The sequence below is a fragment of the Hyla sarda genome, chromosome 2, assembly GCF_029499605.1.
Source record: "Hyla sarda isolate aHylSar1 chromosome 2, aHylSar1.hap1, whole genome shotgun sequence".
NCBI lineage: Eukaryota > Metazoa > Chordata > Amphibia > Anura > Hylidae > Hyla > Hyla sarda.
In genome coordinates this window covers 512,957,113-512,976,462 of record NC_079190.1, presented here as the reverse complement: position 1 = coordinate 512,976,462, position 19,350 = coordinate 512,957,113, and the positions used below count along the sequence as shown (strand labels likewise).

Genomic DNA, 19,350 nt, shown 5'->3' with positions numbered 1-19,350 from the left:
CTGACTAAATACTTTTTTGCCCCAGTGTGTGTGTGTGTGTGTGTGTGTGTGTGTGTGTATAATATATATATTACACAATAGGACAGCCCATTTTAAGATTCAACCATGTAAAGCAAAGCGGTTTGGAAACTATATGTTATAGCGCAGTAATGGAGGAGTAAGTCAGTTAAGTGCATTATGAAATGTATAATGTCCTGGGAAGGATCAATATAACCTCCTCCGTACTCAGCACATTAATCCTGATGGGAAATGGAGGCCGGTGCCGCCTCCTATATCAGTGTTTCCCAACCAGTTTACCTCCTGCTGTTGCAAAGCTACAACTCCCAGCATGACTGATTGGAAGAACCCTGTCATAAACATTATAAGCAATAAATATAAGTAGTAAATTAAGGGGCTATAGTTGCTTTTGTCCCCCGAGGAAATCACTTATTGCTAAAGAAACATGTTGGGTCTTTTTTGTAAAATGAGCCAATCCCTATAAGACATGTATGATGATATATAAATATCTCTTGTTCTTGTAGGATTAAAAAAAGACCCAATGCGTTTCTATACAAAAAAGGGATTTGAGCAACAATAGCCACAATTTACTACAGATATATATATATATATATATATATATATATATATATATATATATATATATATATATATATAATATATATAATTTTTTTTTTTTTATAATGTTCATGGCAGTGTTTCCAAACTACAGTTCTCCAGTTGTTGCAAAACTACAAATCCCAGCGTGCCCGGACAGCCTTTTAAGTTATGATTTATTATTATTAGGCTAATTGTGTAAAGCTTTAGGTGTGCCAATCTCTGAGGACACAGACTAAATGTTACGCAGTGGATGGATTGGGGACCCTCCAGCAGCACAAAGTATTTTAGGAGAGAAGTGTGCTGGTCTTGGTGGAGGTTACAGATTGAAAGTGCAAATCCAAAAACTGAGCAAAAAATACTGGCTAATGTAAGTCCACAATAAATCAAAACCAGGATAGGGAAAGTGCCTCAAATATCCTGTGTAATCAATTCCTAGGGAGATGCGTTTAATAGCCACTAGTGGGATGGGGGGTGCAGCACTCTTTTGCCCCTAAGACACTATCACTCCAGATGGAGCACTTGCCCCACACACTGTCCCTAAGAGCTGTCCCTAAATCAACCTAAACTAATAGTATTTTTGAGTTAAAAAAAAAACTATTCCCAACGTGTTTCTGTCTCAATAAGTGGCTTCCTCAGGGTACAAAAGATACAATGGCTGTTTAGTTGACTTATTATTAGAGTACTAAGAAACTGGAGGTAATGTGGCCCAAATGGGGTCTCAAATATGCGCATGGTGTCCTTTTTGTGAGAGGGCATTTTTAGCCATATTAAAAGCTTATCACAAAGGGTGCCATATGCACACGAGACCCCATATAAGTCACAGTACCTCTAGTTTCTTAGTGCACTGATAAGTAAGTTAAGTGCCAATTTCTTTTGTCCCATGAGGAAACCCCTTGGTGGGATAGAAACCTGTTAGGACATTTTTACTCTGTATGGCTACTGTTAGTCTAGGGTGATTTAGGCACAGGGGTCAGGGAGAGAGTGGTAGGAGTTGCCCTTTTTGAGGACTAGTGCTCCACTTTGAGGTAAAGTGCCTTAGGGAATGATGGGGTAAGTGGTGTATTAGATTAAAATCTGCTTCACTTCACTCCCTCCCAATGCACTTTCCATGATTTACAGATTGAGTGACACATGATGTAAAGAAGCAGGGTGCTTCCAGCAGCACAGAGTATTTCAGGAGGGGAGTGTATTGCTTTTAAGGGGGATCACAGGCTAAGATTACATAGTGGAAGGTGCTAGGTAACCAAATACATTATTTTATACCTTTCAGACCTTGCATAAAGATGGCCAGGAGGGCCAGTACTACTCTGTAGAGACGGAGGTGTACACACACGACGTCCCATACCACGATTACTTCTACACAGTGAACAAATACTGTATATCCCGAACCTCCAAACACAAGTGCAGACTGTGGTAAGAAGCTACTGTCATAAAATATATATTTAAAGGGGTACTCCGGTGGAAAACGTTTTTTTTCTTTTTAAATCAACTGGAGCCAGAAAGTTAAACAGATTTGTAAATTACTTCTATTAAAAAAATCTTAATCCTTCCAGTACTTATTAGCTGCTGAATACTACATAGGAAATTCTTTCTTTTTGGAACACAGTGCTCTCTGCTGACATCTCTGTCCATTTTAGGAACTGTCCAGAGCAGCATATGTTTGCTATGGGGATTTTCTCCTACTCTGGACAGTTCCTAAAATGGACAGAGATGTCAGCAGAGAGCTCTGTGTTCCAAAAAGAAAGAATTTCCTATGTAGTATTCAGCAGCTAATAAGTACTGGAAGGATTAAGAATTTTTTAATAGAAGTAATTTACAAATCTGTTTAACTTTCTGGCACCAGTTGATAAAAAAAAATAAAAAAAATAAAAATTATGTTTTCCACCGGAGTACACCTTGAATGTGTGTGTGTATATAAATATTTAAAATATGTAGGTACTAAGAAAATAGAAAGCGGAGCACTCACCCGGTACGTGTCCTCAGGGGGTGGCTGGTCACCGAACAGGATCTTCAGCTGGGAGGTGGTAGATGGAACAGGGGGAGGTCAGACACCGGCCACCGTCCGTATCGTGCCAATGGGCGCTTCGTCAGGCCAAACACTTCATCAGACCACAGTCCATATCGCTCCAATGGGCACTTCGTCAGGCCATACGCTTCGTCAGGCCACAGTCCGTATTGCGCCAATGGGTGCTTCGTCAGGCCGTACGGCCTGACGAAGTGCCCATTGGCGCGATACAGACCATGGCCGGCGTCTGAGCTCCCCCCTTTCCATCTACCGCCTCCCTGCAGAATGATCCTGTTTGGTGACCAGCCACCCCCTGAGGACACGTACCGGGTGAGTGCTCCGCTTTCTATTTTCTTGGTACCTACACATTTGGAATATTCTCTTTCCATGAAGCACCTCCTAGGATCTTGATTGGGTTATACATGCTCCATCTTCATTCATTTTCCGCATACTAGCAATGTTGCATCTATAGCAGTAGTACATTCAGTGCCAATTCACTTCTGCTTCTTTTTCTTCTTCTGGACGTCTCATTTATATAAATATTTATATTAGTATGTATGGGTGCTATATCAGTTATTAGGGTGCTGCTGGACTGGATCCTCAGGGGTTGGGACCTGGAGTCCTTGTTCTGCTCTGATTGGTGCTGATGTGTCCTTAGGGTCTGTACAGATGTGAAGTACAAGAAGCAGCCTTGGGGTCTCATCAAGACGTTCATTGAGAGGAACTCATGGAGTGGCCTAGAGGATTACTTTAAGCAGATGGGTGAGTGTTAAATATTACCAGTCAATATGACACGATCAACCTTGGAGAGAGAGCGAGATCTTGCTTGTGTAAAAAACATAAATCTATTGTAATCTTCTTGACCTCATGGCAGACATAAAACTAGACATCTTCATGTAAAGACAGTCATTAGCCTACAGTAGGAAGGTCATGTAGTCATGTCCTTAGACTTCTCTCACCAGCTGGGGTTTCTGTGTGTTGGATCCATCTTGGGATGTCATCCTTCATCAGGCTGGCTTGGTCTGGTCTGGCTTGACCCCAACTTCTTCCTCCTTCGTTAGCTTAGCCTCTTCTTTCCTTAGCTTAGCTTCCTTCATTAGCTTAGCTTCTTCTTTCCTTAGCTTCCTTCATTAGCTTAGCTTCCTTCCTTAGCCTAGCTTCCTTCATTAGCCTAGCTTCCTTCATTAGCTTAGCTTCCTTCATTAGCTTAGCTTCTTCTTTCCTTAGCTTAGCTTCCTTCATTAGCTACTTCTTTCCTTAGCTTAGCTTCCTTCATTAGCTTAGCTTCTTCTTTCCTTAGCTTCCTTCATTAGCTTAGCTTCTTCTTTCCTTAGCTTAGCTTCTTCTTTCCTTAGCTTCCTTCATTAGCTTAGCTTCTTCTTTCCTTAGCTTAGCTTCCTTCATTAGCTTAGCTTCTCTTTGAAGTCCTGAACTTTTATACCATAACTATGGGTGTGTTTACTATGATTGAAGTGTGTCCTTTATATATGCGGGCGTGTTAATTCTAAGTAATCCTGTGTCTACTATCCATAAATATACCTATACAGTATATATCTCCTCCTAATGGGTTGGCTGAATATATATTTACCTCATGGGTGTATACATTATGTCATGGGTACATTGCCATCTGATTGGATACTACTAACCTTACATATATGGTACCTAAACGTGACTACTTGACTATTCTCCTACAAATATACTGATATAGTAGATAGTGGCCTCATTTACTATTGCAAACCCGACATGTTTCGTCGGGTTGTGCGCCAGAATCTGTTGCATTGCGCCAGAAATTCTGTCTGCGCCAGATTTTGCACCAGAATTTAAAAATCCCAACTAACTCTCCATTTTGCTAAGAGAACCCGAAAAAAGGGGTGTGGTCTCCAAAAAGGGCATGGTCTCCTGACATTGTCACAAAAAAAACAACATATTTTCTAAGGTTTCCACATAAAATGTGGTGGATTTGAGCCGAGGAAAACCTGATAGATCAGAACAGGTGTTAAAGAAATCAGAATTCTGCTGCGCTGTGCACATAGCAGAATTTCCGCAGCAGAAACATTAATATCAATGGGACTCTGCTGCTGCAGACTTTCCCAAATGCGGATTTCCACATGGAAATTACATCCTGTGAACACACCCTTACACTTGTAAAGATCTTCTAATTTAAAGGGGTTATGTAGGAATAGAAAAAGAAGCAAATTTCTTAAAAAAATAAAAATAAAAAAAACTGCTGAAAGAAATTCAGCAAGTTTTTTTCTGTTCCTGGATATCCCCTTTAACCACTGTTACCTGCAGTCCTATGTAACACCACAGATAACACAGTAATAACTCTCTGAGTACAGATAATGTAGTAGATGTGACCTGCAGTCCTATGTAACACCACAGATAACACAATGATAACTCTCTGAGTAAAGATAATGTATAGATGTGGCCTGCAGTCCTATGTAACACCACAGATAACAGTGATATCTCTCTGAGTACAGATAATGTATAGATGTGACCTGCAGTCCTATGTAACACCACAGATAACAGTGATATCTCTCTGAGTACAGATAATGTATAGATGTGACCTGCAGTCCTATGTAATACCACAGATAACAGTGATAACTCTCTGAGTACAGATAATGTAGTAGATGTGACCTGCAGTCCTATGTAACACCACAGATAACACAATGATAACTCTCTGAGTAAAGATAATGTATAGATGTGGCCTGCAGTCCTATGTAACACCACAGATAACACAGTGATAACTCTCTGAGTACAGATAATGTATAGATGTATCCTGCAGTCCTATGTAACACCATATATAACACAGTGATAACTCTCTGAGTACAGATAATGTATAGATGTATCCTGCAGTCCTATGTAACACCATATATAACACAGTGATAACTCTCTGAGTACAGATAATGTATAGATGTGACCTGCAGTCCTATGTAACACCACAGATAACACAGTGATAACTCTCTGAGTACAGATAATGTAGTAGATGTGACCTGCAGTCCTATGTAACACCACAGATAACAGTGATAGCTCTCTGAGTACAGATAATGTATAGATGTGACCTGCAGTCCTATGTAACACCACAGATAACAGTGATAACTCTCGGAGTACAGATAATGTAGTAGGTGTGACCTGCAGTCCTATGTAACACAAGGTGTTATGAGTTGCACCTTGCGCTCCTGTACAGATGTAGCAGAGCTGATTCTGTATGTAAATGTATTCTGCAGAGTCTGATCTGGTTGCGGAGGAATCCTCAGGCAGCGCTTTGCAGGAGAACAATAAACCCGCAAGTATTAGGAGGAGGAGACGGCCCCACAGCCGCATCCCTGGTGATCACCTGACCAAACATGGCTCCCCGCTGGATTCTGGGAAAATGGGCCTTGATGCAAAGCAGGAGCACATAGGTAACGTCCATTATGTAGAGTGGAGCTTAGTCGGGCCCTGTATATGCCATGAGGTTAGTGGGGGCACACAGCTACCTCCTTGTATATGTTTTATATATTTCCTTTATTTCAGGGAGAAGAAGAGACCATGGCCGTAGAAACTCCATTATTGTCTTTGTAATGAGTGTCCTGTAAGTACCCGGACTGTGATATTGGGCCTCAATGACCACCTGGGCTCTGTTTGTGGCTATACTGATTTCTATTGAAGTCTATGGAGACTTATAGGTCACTGTTATTTTAGTCAATGTTAGTCCTGATATAACTCGGGATCAGTACAGGATAAGTAATGTAATGTATATACACAGTGACCTCACCAGCAGAATAGTGAGTACAGCTCTGGAGTATAATACAGGATATAACTCAGGATCAGTACAGGATAAGTAATGTAATGTATATACACAGTGACCTCACCAGCAGAATAGTGAGTACAGCTCTGGAGTATAATACAGGATATAACTCAGGATCAGTACAGGATAAGTAATGTAATGTATGTACACAGTGACCTCACCAGCAGAATAGTGTGTACAGCTCTGGAGTATAATACAGGATATAAATCGAGATTTTCCTAGCTACCGTGACGGAAAATCTAAGTTATATGAAGACAGGAGGCGAGTATCTTGCATTAAACCTTTCTTTTTAATGCCCATAGCAGAAAAATTACAGAGAATTTATTTCATTAACATTAGAAAAATTTTCATTAAAACTACAACTCCCAGCAGCCCCTGGACTCCCCTCCCCTGGGTCGGAGACCCTATATAAGGGGCTGGCTGGACCTCCTCTTCCTCTTTCTTTCGTGTGAACTTCGGAACAGCGCACGACATCTTGATACCCCGGATACACTCAGACGGCAAACGAATTCCATCTCCGGAACTAGACGTCAGGGCCAACTGGGCCCCCAGCAACTGTGTTTCAACTGGAACAAAACAGAACAGCTGTCACTCAGGGACTTCTCATACTCTGCTGCGTAGATGCAGGATCCGCTCTTCAATATCCTGAAACGAGAAAACACACCGTAACAGGGTGGGAAGGGAGGGAAGATACTCGCCTCCTGTCTTCATATAACTTAGATTTTCCGTCACGGTAGCTAGGAAAATCCCGATTTATATATCAGACAGGAGGCTCATATCTTGCAAGTTTAAAGCTAAACAAGTTTAATCAGGAAATATGCGAACATACATGTTCATAGGACAGACACAGAAACGTGTTCCTGCGGCCGAAAATAGAACTACCTAAAGGTCGACTCAGACGACCAATCAGCAGCTAATAAAAGGTCCGAGAGTGAACCCCCTGACGTGACCACCTTAGTGGCCATCGCCCCTCTAGAAGAGTGGGCACCAAAAAGAGAAACTTCAATACCAGCCAAATCCATGGCTGCCCTCACCCACCTGGCTAAGGTAGCCGAGGTTACCGGAAGATGAGGCTTGACATAGGAAACTAATAATTGACTATAAGCAACAGACCGCAATTGTGCAGTCCGCTCCTCATACCGTTGCAGACATCGCACCACACAAAGGCGCGGATGATCAGGAAAGAAGGGATAGAAGACTGTTTGAAGTCTCGTCTTAGTTCTGCGAACCACAGAAAACCGTACCCCATCAGGCGAAAATTGTCGCCTGGTAACATCCAATGCTTTTACATCCGATACCCTTTTTATGGATTCTAAGCATAAAAGGGTTGTAAGTTTAAAAGATAAGTGTTTCAAGGAAAGGACATCATTGTCCTCCCAAGCGGAAAAAAGTTCTAGTACACGGGAGACATTCCAAGTCGACTGGTATCTAGGACGAGGGGGACGTTTAAATTTTACTCCCCTTAAAAGCCTACATACCAGAGGATGTTTACCTACAGGTAACGCATCTACTGGACAATGATATGCCGATATGGCAGAATGATAGACATTCAGCGAACTATAGGATTTGCCAGACTCAAAAGAGTCCGCTAAATAATTCACTACGACTGAAACAGGTGCTTGAACGGCATCAATTTGCCGTTGATCACACCAACGAACCCACAGGGCCCAGGCAGATCGATATGCCGATCTAGTCCCTGGGGCCCAGGCCAAGGCGAGAAGGTCTCTAGCCGATTGTGAAAGATCGCCACCGGCGTCAGGGATCCCGAAACCAACCACGCTAGGAGTGGAAGATTGCCGTCCAACATGAGAGGGTGACAACCCTTGATCGGGTTCGAGAGAAGTTGAGGTGAGTGGGGAATCAATCGCGGATAATCGATCGCCATCCCCAGCAGTAGGGGAAATCACGGTTGCGTTGGCCACCAAGGGGTGATCAGCACGACCGTTGCCCTCTGACTCGCTACTTGGAGAAGGGTTCTGGTAATCAAATTGAACGGAGGAAACGCATAATGTGTCCCCCGTGACCAAATCTGACTGAACGCGTCTACTGCTGACGCTTCCGGATCCGGCCTCCAGCTGTAAAAACGGGGTAGTTGCCGGTTGAGACGAGAGGCAAAAAGGTCCGTATGTAATGGACCCCAAAGGTCTCGTAATGCCAGAAATATCGGACGGTCCAGCGACCAGTCGCTGGAATCTGTCAGGTAGCGCGAATTCCAATCCGCCACAGTATTGGATATCCCGGGGAGATATTCCGCCACTGGAAAGATATTCCGGGACAGACAAAAGTGCCAAAATTCGGACGCGATGTCCGCCAGCACTTTGGACCTCGTGCCCCCAAGGCGGTTGACATACTGAACTGCTGCCACGTTGTCCATACGCAAAAGCACACACTTGTTGGAAGTGTGAGAGAGAAAACTCCTGATAGCAAAGAATGCCGCCAGGAGTTCTAAAGCATTGATATGGAGGAGAGATTCCTCTACGGACCATCTCCCTCCGGTAGTGTCTAGCCCGCAACCAGCACCCCAACCTTGGCGACTCGCATCGAATTCTAGAATAACGTCCGGGCAGGAGTTGAAAATTGTTCTGCCGTTCCATTCGACGGCGTGGCGAAGCCACCACAACAGTTCCTTTACAGACTCCGGACAGAGGGGAACCTTGTCCGCATATCTGAGACCCTGGCGAAGATGGAGGGTCTTGAGTCTTTGCAGGGCTCGATAGTGGAGTGGAGCCGGAAAAATTGCTTGAATAGAGGCCGACAACAGGCCGACTATGCGAGCAATCATACGCAAGGATACCTGACCCTTGCGTAACGTTGCCCTGATTTCTTTGCGGATCAGGGCTAATTTCGATTTTGGTAACAGCAGGATGGCTCTCTTGGTATCCACTAGGAAACCCAGGAATTCCATCTCTTGCGAGGGTATCAGCACCGATTTTTTTGTGATTGATGAGGAAACCAAGTTCCTCTATCAACGAAATTGCCCACTGGCTGTGTAGCCAGGCCTGCGTTCTGGAACGTGCCATAATGAGTAGGTCGTCCAGATAGATGATAAGGCGAACGCCTCTGCTCCGAAGAACAGCCATCACTGGTTTGAGCAGTTTGGTGAAACACCAAGGGGCAGAGGACAATTCGAACGGAAGGCAGGTGAACTTCCACATTCGGTCCCTCCACAGAAACCTTAGGAAAGGTTGGGAGGTATGGTGTATGGGAACGGTCAGATACGCGTCCTTCAGGTCGATTTTCACTAGCCAGTCCCCTGGCCAGAGAAGATCGCGTAATAGATGGATTCCCTCCATTTTGAAATGGCGGTAAACCACATGTTGGTTGAGGTCCCTCAGGTTGATCACTGGGCGATAGCTGCCATCTTTCTTCTTCACTAAGAAGATGTTGCTGACAAATCCGGGTGATAAGGGGTCTACCTCCAGCACCGCTCCTTTGGACAAAAGCTCTTGGAGCTCGTTGTCTATGAGCTCCATGTTTTGAGTAGAGAACCGAATGGGTTGAGGTACAACATTCAGATCGGGAAGAGATTGGAACTCTATCCGGTATCCGGTTACCGTATTGAGGATCCACACGTCTGCCGTAATCGTGGACCAGACGTGGGAAAAATAAGTCAGTCTGCCCCCCACTAATGTGTGTGGAATCGAAAGTGGGAATGTACTCACCGGTCGGTGGCCGAGATCTAGGGAATCCGCGACCTCCACGTCCCCTCCAGGGTCGTCCTCGAGGAGGGAAAAATGGCGCCGGTTGAGCCACGGGTAGGGCATATTGTTGCTGAGCAGGAGTGAACTGCTGGTTTGGTGGTCTTGTATAGGGCCTATATTGGTTAGTGCGGCCGGCAGATCGCCCTCTGCCTCTACCGGCCTTGCCAAAAACCTTGGTCGGTTGACCGGTCTTTTTCAATGAGGTTTGCGCCTTATCCAGGCTGGAGAAAAGGCTCACAAATTTATTGATGTTTTTAATAAGGTCTTCCCCAAAAAGGAGACCTTCAGCAGAAGGGCCTGGTTCATTCTCCGCTAAATGGCTCAGCTGGGGTTCCAGCTTCATGAGGATTGAGCGACGGCGCTCCACTGAACAGGTCGTGTTCGCGTTGCCCAGCATACAAACAGCACGTTGGGCCCATCCCCTGAGTTGCGATAGGTCAACCGGTTGGGCCGAAGAGGCCGCCTGCTCCGACAGATTTAAAATCTTTGTGAGCGGACCCAGGACATCTAAGATGCGGTCTTGGATCGCCTTAAACGACCGCTCAATTCCTTTCTTAGAATATTTACCAGACCGCGTTAAATATTTGAGAAGCACCGGGTCTATTTCTGGGGTGACCGCAACTTTCTTGGCTATATATGGCCTGGGACATTCAGCACGCAATTTATTGCGATTCACTCGGTCCAAAGACCGTCTAGACCAATACTCAATGTATTGCGCTACATGAGGTAGTGGCGCCCAATCACCTGAGCGTGGGTGCGTAATTTCATCAGGGTTGAACAATGGTTGGCCCTGAGAGTCTAATATGGCTTCATTTGGCACCTCAGTGCTGGCGACATGCTGGTCCGCCGTGAACCCCGCATCCTCATCATCATCAAAATCGGAGTCTGTGACCTCGGCATTGTCAGACTCGCCGGAAGACTCGTCAGATGTCTCGAATGAGTCCGGCTTAGCCCGCCTGGCGGACTTCTGCCCTTTTTTGTTCTCCTTGGGGCCCAAGGGTCGAGAGAGGTCAGGGAGGTTCGGGGTGCGGCAGGCCGGGTCAGGTCCTGCCTGGGGCACATTATAAACTTCCCCTGCCGGGGAGTCTGATTGCACATTCAAGTGCTTACGTTTGTGAGACACCTTACCCCTACCGGGGGCGTCTGCAGAAGTGGATGGTAGGAGTATATCATTGCGTGCATTAGCAGCTAAAGCCGCTTGTATGGACTTGTTAATCATGTCCTGGATCTGGACTGTGGACATGAGGTGGGAGGCACCCAGTTCCACAGCCTCACTAGTCAGACCAGTGAGGCCAGACAATGGCATGGCGTTATTATCATTAGCTATAATATAATCTGATAAGACAAGAAAGCTAGTCTATGGAAAATGTCCAGAAAATGACCACTGTACTAAGGGGCTGAAAGCACAGGATTCACACCCTATTAAGGACAAACAGAATACCGCTATGGAGACCACACAAGACCAAGCTGTTGCTCCTCTCACCGCTCGCTGCAACACTGGCGATGGTGAGAGGAGGAGGGAACAGCAAGCAGAACCCTCAGCCGTAGTATCGCGAGACTACGGCCTAGAGCGCTGTGATAGGACGCGCTGGGTCTCGAAGGCGTGTCGCAGGGAGCGCGTCACTAGGCCGCGCCCCTCCGACGTCAGCAAGCCCGCGAAGCGCGGCGCGTGCGGGAAGAAGATAGAAGGCGCTTCTGTGGTAAACTAAAATGGCGCCTGCAAGAACTAAACAGTGAGTATAAATACAGCCCGAGATAGGGAAAAGGGAGGAATTCCGAACCCGTTAGAAACGGATAACGGAGGATAGATGTAAGAGCAAGAAAATAATGAATAGTAAGAAATGGTAAGAAATAATAATAGAAATAATAATAGAAATAATAAGAAAAGATATGTGAAACAAGAAGTTCTCTCAAAGAGACGGGTGAACAGTTGTAAAAACTGCCACCCTAAGAATAAAATTCACACAATATGTAAACATGCATAAGAAATATAGAAGACAATACTTATCTGCCATGAGCAGAAAGAAAGAGGAAGAGGAGGTCCAGCCAGCCCCTTATAGGGTCTCCGTCCCAGGGGAGGGGATTCCAAGGGCTGCTGGGAGTTGTAGTTTTAATGAAATTTTTTCTAATGTTAGTGAAATAAATTCTCTGTAATTTTTCTGCTATGGGCATTAAAAAGAAAGGTTTAATGCAAGATACTCGCCTCCTGTCTGATATATAACTCAGGATCAGTAATGTATGTACACAGTGAGTACTGGAAGTATTTGCAGGGTTTTTGGTGCTGATATGTATCTCTGAACTATTAATATGTCCAGTCTTGCTGTGGATGATGGGTAACATTTCTTCTTCCTCCCTTCAGTCTGGCCATGCTGGTTCTGCTCAACATCACTCTGTTCATTAAGTTGTCCAAGATAGAACACGCTGCCCAGTCCTTCTACCACATCCACCAGGAGAGGTCAGGCAGGTGAGTAAATCCATCCAGGGGCAAACATGGAATATGAATATTTGTATTGAGCTTCTTGTAGGGCGGCTCAATGTGAAGCCTTCAGGTCATCCGGGCTGTCACTTATTCTCACTATTACCTGATATTTTCCAGGTTCCATTCCAGTGTGGGAGAAGACGCTCCGAGCAGGAGAAGTCCGGGGGTGGCACTGAAAGGCGTCCTGAAGGAGTCCATCACTACACTAGAACAGGTACCAACTATGGGGTAGATTCCCCAAAGTAGGCTGGGTTCACAACACGTTTTTGCAGTACAGTTCCCGTATACTTTTTAAACTTGAAAACCGTACGGAACCGTATTGAAAACCGTATGCATTGACTCTCCAATGAAAACCGTACGCCAAACAATGCATCCGGTTTTGTCCATCTTGTACGGTTTTGTCCTTTTTTTTTTTTCCCCCGTAGTCTACCACGGTTTTTGGTCCGGGTGAAAAACCATATTGAAACGTATACGATTTTTTAAAACATGGGAGTTGATAGGAACCGTAGAGAACTGTATGTACATGTGGTTCCATACGGTTTTCACCATACAGTTTTTTACTTTGCACTGTTTTTTTTTCTTGGAATTTCAATCAAACAAGTAAAACTTTATTCATAATGGAGTGAAAAGTTAAAAACGTATATGTTTTTTTTCCTATAAAAATGGGTGCATCTGGACATTTTTCAAACCGTATACGGATTAACATTTGTAAACATGTTTTGATACAGTTTAGTCCGGTTTTAAGGAATCAGTTTTTTAATCAAAAACCTGATACGGAAACTGTACTGCAAAAACGTGGTGTGAATGCACCCTAATACAGGTTTTACTACCGATTACATCTTGGTTACAGTAATGTGGTGACACTGGGTGTTGGTGGAAATACCTGATCACTTCGTGATGCCAGGACACCGTTATTCTATACACGGTCCGAGGTTGGGGACAGCTTCTTCTGGGCCAGACATGGGGAGTAAATGAACACACGGACGTCAGGTTACAGATAACTGTCTTTAATGAGCTGGTGCAGATGGTAATACACATACAGCCGGCTTTAGGTGAGAGAGTGCAGCCTCTAACCCATTGGAAGCCCTGTTGCCTTGCTGAGACTTGTGGTGCATACACCAAACAGATTAATACTGACTTGTGAGATGGAGGAATGAATCCTGGTAGCTAGGGGTCCTGTCAAGGTACTGAAGACCATTCCGCAGGGGCGTGAATTTCCTCCTTGTGAGTAATCCTTGCAGGATGACCAGAGAGATTAAACTTGTAGTAGGCCTCTCCTCGGAGCACACGACACACAGCACAACTGAGCTAAGCTGCTGCTTAGGAGCCACACTGGGGTGAAATGAAAAACTTCTCCCACCACTACACTTTACAGGGGAGGCTTTTGGGGTTCTCATTGGCAGGCAAGGTCACATGGGGTACACTGCTCTCAATTAACCCGTTAAGGACCCTTGACATACGCGTACGTCATGACACCCTGGTACTTATGGACCCATGACGTACGTGTACGTTATGGAGAATTCTGGTCCCTGCTGCCCGACGCCTGCTGAAATCATTCATCCCCCATGTCGGCGATCGCCGCAAATCGCAGGTGAATTTGAATGGGGTCACATGTGGGGGGGTCCACTGTTCTGGCACCACGGGGGGCTTTGTAAACGCACATGACCCCTGACTACCATTCCGAACGAGTTCTCTTTCCAAAAGCTCAATGGCGCTCCTCCTCTTCTGAGCATTGTAGTGCGCCAGCAGAGCATTTTACGTCCACACATGGGGTATTTCCATACTCAGAAGAAATGGGGTTACAAATTTTGGGGGTCACTTTCTATTACCCCTTGTAAAAATGTAAATTTTGGGGAAAAAAATGCATTTTTTTCATTTACACATCCAACAGTAACAAAAAGTCGTCAAACACCTGTGGGGTGTTAAGGCTCACTGGACTCCTTGTTACTTTCCTTGAGGGGTGTAGTTTCCAAAATAGTATGCCATGTAGTTTTTTTTATTTATTTTTTTTTTTTGCTGTTCTGGCATCATAGGGGCTTCCTAAATGCGACATGCCCCCCAAAAACCATTTCAGCAAAATTTGCTTTCCAAAAGCCAAATGTGATTCCTTCTCTTCTGAGCATTGTAGTGCGCCAGCAGAGCACTTGACGTCCGCACATGGGGTATTTCCATACTCAGAAGAGATGGGGTTTCAAATTTTGGGGGGCTTTTTCTCATATTATCCCTTGTAAAAATTAAAAATTTGGGGGAAAACTAGCATTTTAGTGAAAAAAAATTAAAATAATAATTTACACATCCAAATTTAACGAAAAGTCGTCAAACACCTGTGGGGTTCACTGTACCCCTTATGTTCCTCGAGGGGTGTAGTTTCCAAAATAGTATGCCATGTGGTTTTTTTTTTTTTATTTAGTTTTTTTTTTTTTGCTTTTCTGGCACCATAGGGGCTTCTTAAATGTGACATGCCCCCCAAAAACATTTTCAGAAAAACCTCACTCTCCAAAATCCCACTGTCACTCACTCCTTCCCTTCTCAGCCCTCTAGTGCACCCACAGAGCACTTGACATACACATATGAGGTATTTCCTTACTCAAGAGTAATTGGGTTACAAATTTTAGGAACATTTCTCTCCTTTTACCCCTTGTAAAAATGCAAAAAAAAAAATGGGTCTACAAGAACATGCGAATGTAAGAAAGGAAGATTTAGAATTTTCTCCAATTTGCTGCTATTCCTGTGAAACACCTAAAGGGTTAACAAACCTTTTAAATGTCCTTTTTGAATACTTTGGGGGGTGCAGTTTTTATAATGGGGTCATATGTGGGGTATTTCTAATAAGAAGGCCCTTCAAATCCACTTCAAAACTGAACTGGTCCCTGAAAAATTTCGATTTTTGAAAATTTTGTGAAAAATAGGAAAATTGCTGCTGAACTTTGAAGCCTCTGGTGTCTTCCAAAAGTAAAAACATGTAAATGTTATGATGCAAACATAAAGTAGACATATTAAATATGTGAATCAATATATCATTTATTTGGAATATTCATTTTCCTTATGAGCAGAGAGCTTCAAAGTAAAAAAAAAAAAAAAAAAAAAAAATTCCAATTTTTTCATCATATTTTGGAATTTTTCACCAAGAAACGATGCAAGTATCGACAAAATGTTACCACTAATATAAAGTAGAATATGTCACGAAAAAACAATCTCGGAATCAGAATGAAAGGTAAAAGCATCCCAGAGTTATTAATGCTTAAAGTGACAGTGGTCAGATGTGCAAAAAAATGGCCATGTCCTACAGTGAAAATTGGCTGGGTCCTTAAGGGGTTAAGGGTACAAACACCTATAAAACATATATATACACATAACAGAATTAATTTAAGAAAATATATTCTGACAGAATTGATTTTAATGGTAGAACTCCGGTGGGTCCAACACCTTGTGCTGCCCGAGACAGTCCAAAGCCACAGGACAGCTATTGGTGCTGGGACACCACAGACATATAGTTCTAAGCTGTGCTGGTGTCTATTATGGGTTGTCACCCAGCTTTACAAAGGTCCGGAATGGCAAATCTGAGTTGATGTTCAGGAGAAGAGCAGAATTAGCTGACATTGAAGCTTTGTTGGTTGTTGCTCAGATTTCCGGAAAAGGGAACTAAGAAATCCTTTCACCATTAAAGTAACATGAGCAGCTTAGGCTTACATTAACCCCTTAATGACAAAGCCCATTTTCACCTCAAGGACCAGGCCAATTTTATTTTAGCGTTTTCGTTTTTTCCTCCTCGCCTTCTAAAATCCATAACTCCTTTATATTTCCATCTACGGACCCATATAAGGGCTTGTTTTTTGTGTGACCAATTGTACTTTGTAATGAAACCTCTCATTTTACCATAAAATGTACGGCGAACCCCCCCCCAAAAAAATTTTTAGGGAGGAAATTTACATGAAAACCAAAATGTTGCACATTTTGGAGGGTTTTGTTTTCACGCTGTACACTTTACGGTAAAAATGATACTGTTATAATTTTGTACCGCTTAAAAAAAAAAAAAAAATCAAAAACTTTTTGTGCAAAATCATTAATCTAAAATCGCTCCCTATTTTGACCACCTATAACTTCTTCATTTTTCCGTATATAGGGCGGTATGAGGGCTCATTTTTTGCACCGTCATTTGTACTTTTATTAGATACCTAATTTTTTAGATGGCGGATGTCGGCCATTACCGGCGGGTCCCCGGCTGCTGCTAGCAGCCGAAAGCTGCCGTGTATGACGCGAGCACCCTTCCGATGCTCGCGGTCATACACAGGGCATAAATGTGTGTCCTGGTGCAGGAAGTCCCGCCAAACCAGGACGTACATTTACGCCCATGGTCGTTAAAGGGGTACTCCGGTGGAAAACTTTTTTTTTTTTTTTTTAATCAACTGGTGCCAGAAAGTTAAACAGATCTGTAAATTACTTCTATTTAAAAATCTTAATCCTTCCAGTACTAATTAGCTGCTGAATACTAGAGTGGAAAATTATTTTAGTTTTGGAACACAGAGCTCTCTGCTGACATAACGAGCACAGTGCTCTCTGCTGACATCTGTCCATTTTAAGAAATGTCCAGAGTAGGAGAAAATCCCCATAGCAAACATATGCAGCTCTGGACAGTTCCTAAAATGGACAGAGATGTCAGCAGAGAGCACTGTGGTCATGATGTCAGCAGAGAGCACTGTGTTCCAAAACGAAAATAATTTCCTCTGTAGTATTCAGCAGCTAAGAAGTACTGGAATGATTAAGATTTTTTAATACATGTAATTTACAAATCTGTTTAACTTTCTGGCACCAGTGGATTTAAAAAAAATAAATAAATAAATAAATAAATTAAATAAAAAATGTTTTCCACCGGAGTATCCCATTTAAAGGAGAAATGCGGCACAAAACTTTTTCCCTGTGACCCCACCAGCAGAATAGTGAGTACAGCTCTGGAGTATAATACAGGATATAACTCAGGATCAGTATAGGATAAGTAATGTAATGTATGTACACAGTGACCTCACCAGCAGAATAGTGAGTACAGCTCTGGTGTATAATATAGGATATAACTCAGGATCAGTACAGGATAAGTAATGTAATGTATGTACACAGTGACCTCACCAGCAGAATAGTGAGTACAGCTCTGGGGTATAATACAGGGTATAACTCAGGATCAGTACAGGATAAGTAATGTAATGTATGTACACAGTGTCCTCACCAGCAGAATAGTGAGTACAGCTCTGGGGTATAATACAGGATATAACTCAGGATCAGTACAGGATAAGTAATGTAATGTATGTACACAGTGACCTCACCAGCAGAATAGTGAGTACAGCTCTGGAGTATAATACAGGATATAACTCAGGATCAGTACAGGATAAGTAATGTAATGTATGTACACAGTGACCTCACCAGCAGAATAGTGAGTACAGCTCTGGAGTATAATACAGGATATAACTCAGGATCAGTACAGGATAAGTAATGTAATGTATGTACACAGTGACCTCACCAGCAGAATAGTGAGTGCAGCTCTGGAGTATAATACAGGATATAACTCAGGATCAGTACAGGATAAGTAATGTAATGTATGTACACAGTGACCTCACCAGCAGAATAGTGAGTGCAGCTCTGGAGTATAATACAGGATATAACTCAGGATCAGTACAGGATAAGTAATGTAATGTATGTACACAGTGACCTCACCAGCAGAATAGTGAGTACAGCTCTGGAGTATAATACAGGATATAACTCAGGATCAGTACAGGATAAGTAATGTAATGTATGTACACAGTGATCTCACCAGCAGAATAGTGAGTACAGCTCTGGAGTATAATACAGGATATAACTCAGGATCAGTACAGGATAAGTAATGTAATGTATGTACACAGTGACCTCACCAGCAGAATAGTGAGTACAGCTCTGGAGTATAATACAGGATATAACTCAGGATCAGTACAGGATAAGTAATGTAATGTATGTACACAGTGACCTCACCAGCAGAATAGTGAGTGCAGCTCTGGAGTATAATACAGGATATAACTCAGGATCAGTACAGGATAAGTAATGTAATGTATGTACACAGTGACCTCACCAGCAGAATAGTGAGTGCAGCTCTGGAGTATAATACAGGATATAACTCAGGATCAGTACAGGATAAGTAATGTAATGTATGTACACAGTGACCTCACCAGCAGAATAGTGAGTACAGCTCTGGAGTATAATACAGGATATAACTCAGGATCAGTACAGGATAAGTAATGTAATGTATGTACACAGTGATCTCACCAGCAGAATAGTGAGTACAGCTCTGGAGTATAATACAGGATATAACTCAGGATCAGTACAGGATAAGTAATGTAATGTATGTACACAGTGATCTCACCAGCAGAATAGTGAGTACAGCTCTGGAGTATAATACAGGATATAACTCAGGATCAGTACAGGATAAGTAATGTAATGTATGTATACAGTGACCTCACCAGCAGAATAGTGAGTACAGCTCTAGAGTATAATACAGGATATAACTCAGGATCAGTACAGGATAAGTAATGTAATGAATGTACACAGTGACCTCACCAGCAGAATAGTGAGTACAGCTCTGGGGTATAATACAGGATATAACTCAGGATCAGTACAGGATAAGTAATGTAATGTATGTACACAGTGACCTCACCAGCAGAATAGTGAGTACTGCTCTGGAGTATAATACAGGATATAACTCTGGATCAGTAGAGGATAAGTAGTGATTTAATTGCAATCAGTATGACCCATGGCTGCC

At 43.1% G+C, this 19,350-nt stretch overlaps 1 protein-coding gene across 4 annotated transcripts in view; it reads left to right on the top strand.

The window, feature by feature from the left end:
• GRAMD1C (GRAM domain containing 1C) overlaps positions 1-19,350 on the top strand; it is a 165,450-nt gene that overhangs the window by 145,012 nt on the left and 1,088 nt on the right. For all 4 annotated transcript variants that reach the window (XR_008889167.1, XM_056559942.1, XM_056559943.1 and 1 more), the window contains 6 exons: positions 1,868-2,010; positions 3,261-3,364; positions 5,830-6,006; positions 6,119-6,176; positions 12,453-12,557; positions 12,690-12,786. Coding sequence is in view for 3 of the 4 variants with exons in the window: in XM_056559942.1 (XP_056415917.1) it covers positions 1,868-2,010; positions 3,261-3,364; positions 5,830-6,006; positions 6,119-6,176; positions 12,453-12,557; positions 12,690-12,786 (684 nt within the window). In the remaining variant the exon portion in view is untranslated. The remainder of the gene's footprint in view (positions 1-1,867; positions 2,011-3,260; positions 3,365-5,829; positions 6,007-6,118; positions 6,177-12,452; positions 12,558-12,689; positions 12,787-19,350) is intronic.